The sequence below is a fragment of the Condylostylus longicornis genome, unplaced genomic scaffold (assembly GCF_029603195.1).
Source record: "Condylostylus longicornis isolate FDR11 unplaced genomic scaffold, ASM2960319v2 ptg000010l, whole genome shotgun sequence".
NCBI classification, from domain to species: Eukaryota; Metazoa; Arthropoda; class Insecta; order Diptera; family Dolichopodidae; genus Condylostylus; species Condylostylus longicornis.
Window position 1 is genome coordinate 5,121,730 of NW_026577979.1, and position 7,188 is coordinate 5,128,917.

At 24.4% G+C, this 7,188-nt stretch overlaps 1 protein-coding gene across 1 annotated transcript; it reads left to right on the forward strand.

Annotated features, from left to right (window-relative positions):
- Window positions 1-440: 440 nt before the first annotated feature.
- Window positions 441-1,758, forward strand: LOC129619107 (uncharacterized). The gene is made up of 2 exons (XM_055534193.1): window positions 441-499; window positions 672-1,758. The coding sequence occupies exons 1-2, from the start codon at window positions 497-499 to the stop codon at window positions 1,605-1,607; spliced, it is 939 nt and encodes a 312-aa protein (XP_055390168.1). The 5' UTR covers window positions 441-496; the 3' UTR covers window positions 1,608-1,758.
- The last annotated feature ends 5,430 nt before the right edge of the window (window positions 1,759-7,188 follow it).

Consider the following 7,188-nt stretch of genomic DNA (forward strand, 5'->3'; position numbering starts at 1 on the left):
GTTCATCATTACCATAACAGTAATAAAGAAAAGTTTATGATTTTTTTAACATACATTGTATAAATTGTATTTCTAACAATTTGCAAAAAAAATTTTTCCGCAAAACTAAAAATTAAAATTTTAACGCCAATTTGTATTGGCACAAACATTGCTTAACATTGCTATTATGCATTTGCATTTCTTCTTACAATATTTTCATCATAAATTCATAAATAAATAATTTTTAAATTATATTTGTCCAGAAATTATGAACTTTTTCAATACCTTAACTATATTAACATTTTCATATTTACATTTTTGTGTAATGTTTGTGCAAAATCAAACTGCGTAAGATATGAGGTTTTCTTTTTTTTTAAATTTTTGTTTTTTTTTTCTAAATCCCCATATTATTTTTTGTGTATAAAACCGGCAAAATATTTCAAATTTAGCATTAGTTTTAATTTAGCTATCATCACATCTGGAAATAAAAAATATAGGCGTTCTCTAGTTAATAAATATGGTAATGTTGGAAAATAAAAATTATTTATACCTATGTTTACATAACAATTAACACTTATGTAATCATTACACAAAAAAACCCGTTTAAATAAAAATACATAATTAAAATATCAATAGTTTTGTACTAAAATTTTTAATTAATAGAAAAATTTTTCTTTTAAAATTATTTTCAGAAATTTCTGATTTTAATCACGTCCTATTACATTTCAATAACATTAGCTGATGTATCACATTTAGTCAACAGTAATGGTTATAATTATGATAGACCACAAGCAATTTTTCCACCACAACAAGATAGTGTAATAATCGAACCGCCACCACTGCCTGAAACTCAATATTTGCCACCACGTCCACAACCAATTCCAATACCAATCCCACCACCACCACCACCTTCACCACAACCTTTACCTGTATATGTTTCTTCAACACCAGCACCAATATTTTATAATATACCATCGGCTCCGGCTCCAGCTCCACTTCCAGCACCAGTGGAACCAACTTATACTGCTCCAATTCAAGCACCAGAATATTTACCGCCACCATTACCATCTCCACAAGTTTCAATTCAACAACCAATTCGTATATCACAACCAGTCCAACCAATTCAACCAATTCAAATACCAGAACCAGTTCGACCAATTCATATACCAGAACCAGTTCAAATACCAGAACCAGTTCGACCGATTCAAATACCAGAACCAATTCAAACAATTCCAGCACCACAGCCAATTCCAGTACCACAACCTATTCCTGTTATAAGGCAACAAACTCAAGCAATACCATTACCAAGGCCTAGACCAATAGAACCAGCTGTTATTCCAAGATATAATATACCTAGACCTGTACAAGAATATTTGCCACCACCTCAAGTACCAGTACAAACAGTCATATCACAACCTTCTCCAATTATATTTAGACAACAACCAGTGCCATTTTCATTAGCACCAATTCCTGTTACACCAGCACCTCATGTAATTTTACCAAATCCACCACAACCTGTGATTCAAAATTATGTTCCTCCAGTACAAACACAAACAATTGTAACACAATCCCAATCATCAGGATATAATTATGATGCTCCCAATACACCATTCTTTGCTAAGAAATAACGTGATATTAATTAGAGAAATTACATTTTTTTTTTAATTATTTTTGAATCATTATTATTTAATTTTTCCAAATTAATCTAAAAGAAAAGTAAATAATTATGCAACTATAATAAATGCATTTTTTAATAAAATTTTATTTTAATAAAAACTGTTAACTAAATTTTTGTAACATTTGCCGCTTTAGCGTTTTTACATAATTTTTGATCGTAATTTAAAATTAAAATAAAATTTAAATTTGACAATTTTACTACCCCAAACATTTAATGCCTTTATATGAAGTAATAGAAGACAACACAAAATTAAAAACATTTGTAGTACAGGATTTTTACATTCGTACAGAGAAAATAATTATTGCAGGCATAATAGAAGAACCATACTAATTATTGAACAAAAGGACTTGAGTAATCTTTACAAAATCAATTTTATGCAAGTCAAATTTTATACAAATTACACATATGTATATTTTCATTTCAAATCTAAATGGAATAATTCATATAATTATTGTTTCTGATCTGTACAATAAGGGCTTTAAATTCTTTTTGGTCAGTAATTAAATTTTAAATTAATTTTGCTCAAAAATATAAAAATCAGTTCAAGAAAAGATACCTAAACTTTTATACTATAAATTAAACCGTAATTATCTTTCCCATAATCGTACGGTGTTTCCATCAGTGTATTTAATAAATTTTGATTGGAGTTCCAAGATTAATTTCAATTTTAATATTACAAAATAAAATTTTTTTTAAATTATCATGTTATCAAATCAAAAAAAATTTTTAAATTACATTCAATTATGAATCAAATCATTATTAAATATAATAAGAATAATGAAAATATTTAATTTAAAATTAAATAATTGAATATATTTTTAATTTAAAAAATATTTTGTTATTTTCATAAACTTTTTTCTAAAAAATCTCCATATCCTGTCATTGAATTTTGTTCCTTTTTTGTTGTTGTTGTTTTTCTTCATTGAAAAATAACCTTTCATTGAATGTCCTTCCTTATAATATTTTGTATCTTTACTTTCTTTTTTCCATCTTGTTATTTTTACTATTTTATTTTGATTTTATTTATGCTATATCCTTTCAAAAAAAAATATTATAAATGAGAAATAAATTTTATTAAACGAGTTGCCAACCTTCAAAGAAAAAAAATTAAAAGACCAACAATTTATATATTTATAATAATAATAACAATAATAAGAAGAGGAAAAAAAACTTAACTGGAAGGCATTTATTCTCGTCAGCTAATAAAATCAAATATAAAAATCCCAACTTAATCTTACTTTTTTTGTATTTGTTCTCATTCGTTTTTTTCTCTCTCTTATTTAATGCTTTCATATTATTTATAATAAAAACTCATAACTTTTTCACACAGACTTTACTAACTAATTCAATGATATTTAATATTTCTTTGTACATAATAATGTATACAAAAGCACATACATAAATAATATTCGCATCTTGCTATTGAGTAAATCTAAACACACTGACTTATAATATAGGCTTGCATCATATTTTGTTTTTTTTTTTTTTTTTTTTTTCAAAAAATATACAAAATGCTAGAGAGGAAAAGAGAGAGGTAAGTTCTTTCGCAGGAATTTAGATGAATATAAAACGGGATAAAAACAACGGGCGAACGTGTAAAAAAAAAATGAAATTTAAAAGAAAAAAAAAGAAAAGATAAAAAGGAAAAAAATAAATGCTTATTTTTCTCAAAGGTGGAAGGAAAAGCAGCTATAACGAAAGAGATAACGTTTAGAATTGAAGAAAACTAAAAAAGCAAAAAAAAAGAGAGAGAAAGGAAGCAAATAAATACTACAGTTAGAAAAGGAAAAATATTATTATAATTTTTTTTTCTCTTTTATTTTTGTTTTATTTTTTTCTGTCGGGGGTTATTGGAGCGGAAGACAACCAAAAACGAAAAAAAAAAGTTAAAAAGAAATATCAAAAAAAAAAAAACAGAGAGAAAAAACAAGAAGCCCAACGAGACATTCAGTATATAAAAAGCCATTAAAACGGAAAAGTTAAATTAAAAAAATTTCCTCTTTATATTAAATAAAATATATAAAATCTCTAAACAGGACTCTTTTGTTCTTAACTGATCCTGTGAGTTTCCTGTTTTCATATTTTTTTTTATCTCTATTCGTAAATATTTTCTTCCTCTTTCATTTCTTTTTCATTTTGTATTTTACATCGTTTTGTTTTTTTTTTATCTTATTTCTGATTTTTCTAATATAATAGAATAAATTTGGGTAGATGTTTTATCAAAAATGCACATAAATGAACTTAGTATGTATGCTTTACTATAAATGTTTCAACGTAATAATTGCGTAAATCTAAATTTTTTTCACTATAATTGCATTTAAAGACCACCACATGTACATATTATGTATAGGTTATCTAATATTTGGTAGTAATCTCGAAACTTGTATAAAAACAACGGGGTTGTATACTGTACTCTCGTGTTATAAAAGGCCAAAAAACTTTTAAGTTATCTTTATCTATTTTAAGTTATAATTATCTGAAACGTTACAAAAATTGAGAACAATCACTTAATATTATCGGCTCTGGAATCACCTGAGAAAGTTTTGCTTGAATAACAAGCGTACTGAGAATTTATGCTGGAAGACGGTGAAAATTTTGATACAACTTTATAAAAATATATCAATCGGTATTAAACCGGGCCAACCTGGCATATATGTACCTTAGCCTCTGGCCGTGTTAGCCTAACTAAACCTAATCTTCTTGCAAAATGTGGGGCGTTGATCGATAGGAGTCTTTGAACAAGTAAGATTTTGCAGCAGAAGACGTTCGTAAAATTCTCAAGTTTATGTATGTAAATTGCTTTAGGAATAATAAAAGTAAAACTAAATGTCAACAAGAAGGAAATTTGACTTAATTTGCAATTTGATTGAAAGTTTGTAACATTTTAAATTATGGTCGGTCTAACCAAACATAATTTTGAGTATTATTCTAATTATTATTTTTTGTTTTTCTTAAATATTGCAGTCCTTAAATTTTCTTTTTTAAGTCTTTTTTTTTCCTTTATTTTCATCATTTTCTAGTCTAGGTTATATACCATTATTTGTATTATTTTCTAAGTGAAATTATTAGAGATTCTGTTGCACAATTTCGCTTTTATCTTTATTTTTATTATTTCAAATTATTCTTTTTCTTTTTTTACTACGATTATTAAGTTCTTTGTTATTGTTTTATTCTGTTTTTTTTTTGTAAATGGAATAAGGACAAATAATTGCTGCAGGACATAAAAGAGGCGGCAATAAAATGTAAAACAATAATTAAAAAACAAAAAAAAGGAGCAATAAGAAAAAACATATTTTCATTCTATTATTGGAATATTGTATTCAGTGGCATAAAAGTTTAAGGTTAAAAATGAGAAAAAGAGTAAAAGAAAGAGAGAAAAAAATGCAAAATAAAATATTATAGAGGAAAGGATAATTAAAATTTAAATCTTTTAATTATATTTGTATATGAAAGAAAAAAAAAATGGAAACAATATCCTTATTATTATTGCCTTTTATACAATATGCTTGACATTCTAGTGTATACACACAAAAAGGAAAATAAATAAAAATTAAAATATTATTCTGTTAATTAAATTATTTATCATTATCATTTTAATAAAATACTATAATTAAAATAAATTATTCCTTTATATTCTCAATATAAATATGAATTTTTTCTTTATATACAAATAGGAGCAATATAAGGATCATTATTGCATTTTTTCAATGAAGTAAAATAATTTCAGATCAAATGTTATCTGAGTGAATTTTACCATAATTATCATGAAAATCTTGTTAAATAATAATTAAATAGATATAAAAATACCATTCTTTGAAGTTATTCTCCATATGAAGGCACTAGGTTAAAAAAGAGAGAATACCAATTAATTTGGTTATTTGTTTGCAATAAATGGAGCAATAATAAAGCATAAATTTCTGAAGTTACTAAATTACGAAGCATATAAAGGTCTTAATGAATACATACTAGATTAAAATATATTTTTAATTTTACTTGAGATTTTGTGTTTCTTTGAATAACCAATTCTAAATTTAGATAATTATTAAAATTGTTGAGAATTACAATTGTATATTTGATTGTTTCCGGCATCGTTATATAAAACACTTTGAATTTGTAACACATGAAGTTGAATTTCGAAAACAATCTTTGTATGTTTTAACAATATTCTATACTAATTCTTACTATACGTTCATATATCTTTTGTTCTGTGTAATATTTACTAAAAAATTACAATTACTGCCAATTTTTTATTTATTAAGAGCCTTATAGTAAATTTCATATTGAATGCATATTAAAAATTTAAAATAGATTATAAATTCAATCAGTTAAAATTAAATTTAGCTTTGCTTATAAATTCTATATAATATTTTATGTTATGTGGTGACCATATTAACAAAATATGTTCAAAAATTATATTTGTTTATAGCAAATCTGTTAAACCCGAATATACATTCAATTTACATACATAATGCTTTACATGCTAATGCTTAACTTTATAAAATTTCAAATGATTCTTTATAATAAATGTTGATAATAAAAAAATTAGAATAGTTGTAGTTAACCGTATTAACTATGTTATACCTGAGCAAATTAAATTCAAGAAAGTGAAATTTGAAAATCTATTTTGCACAAACTTTCACTTTTTTTAAATTATAACTCTGTTACTCATAATATAACTTGTGCTACTTTAGCGATGTATCCAGTAAAGTATTCAGAATTTTTGTAGCTTTTGAATGCAAAATTTTCGGGTTATCGCTAACACAAAGGAACACGCGGACGAACAAACATTAGCTATATCGATTCAGAATTCAATGCTTATAGAAAGCATTTCCTTTGCTCTATATCTCGGACGTTCACTTGTCAGTACATACGTGAGTACGGGTATAATAGCCCAAATGATTCCAAATTAATTTTACTTGCATTGTAAGAAATTCCTTTATAGGCTTCTTTTATGTATTTATAGTGATTTATTTAGTATACAATTATTATTGCAATAAAATTTCACAAAATATATTTAATCATGGTCACTATTACTTTTATAATTAAAATTATAATTCAAAATTTTTCAAATTAAGTTCAGTCAAATGAAAATTTTCTATATTTTCGTTTCCAAAATTTTCTTTATTATTTTGTTAAATATATTGAAAAAGGATTTTATAATAAAATCTATATATTTATAATAATATAATTTTATAATAAAATTAAATAAGAAAATCCTTTATTGAACAATTCAAATTATGTTTGCTCTAATTTTTTTCATAATACAAAAAAAAAAGAAGAAAATCCTTGGCATTTTCTTCTATGAATAAAATTTCATTCAAATAATAATAAAGTCAAAATCAACATAACATTCTTATTATATAAGTATAACGTGTTCTCTATATATATAACTAAAATTATAATAATTAAAAACATAAAAGGAATGCTTACAAAACTGAATAGTGAAATTAAGATAAAGGATAAAATATTTTTATTTTTTTTTTGTGAATTTAAGAAAGAAAGAAAAAAGGAAAAAAGAATATTCAATTTAT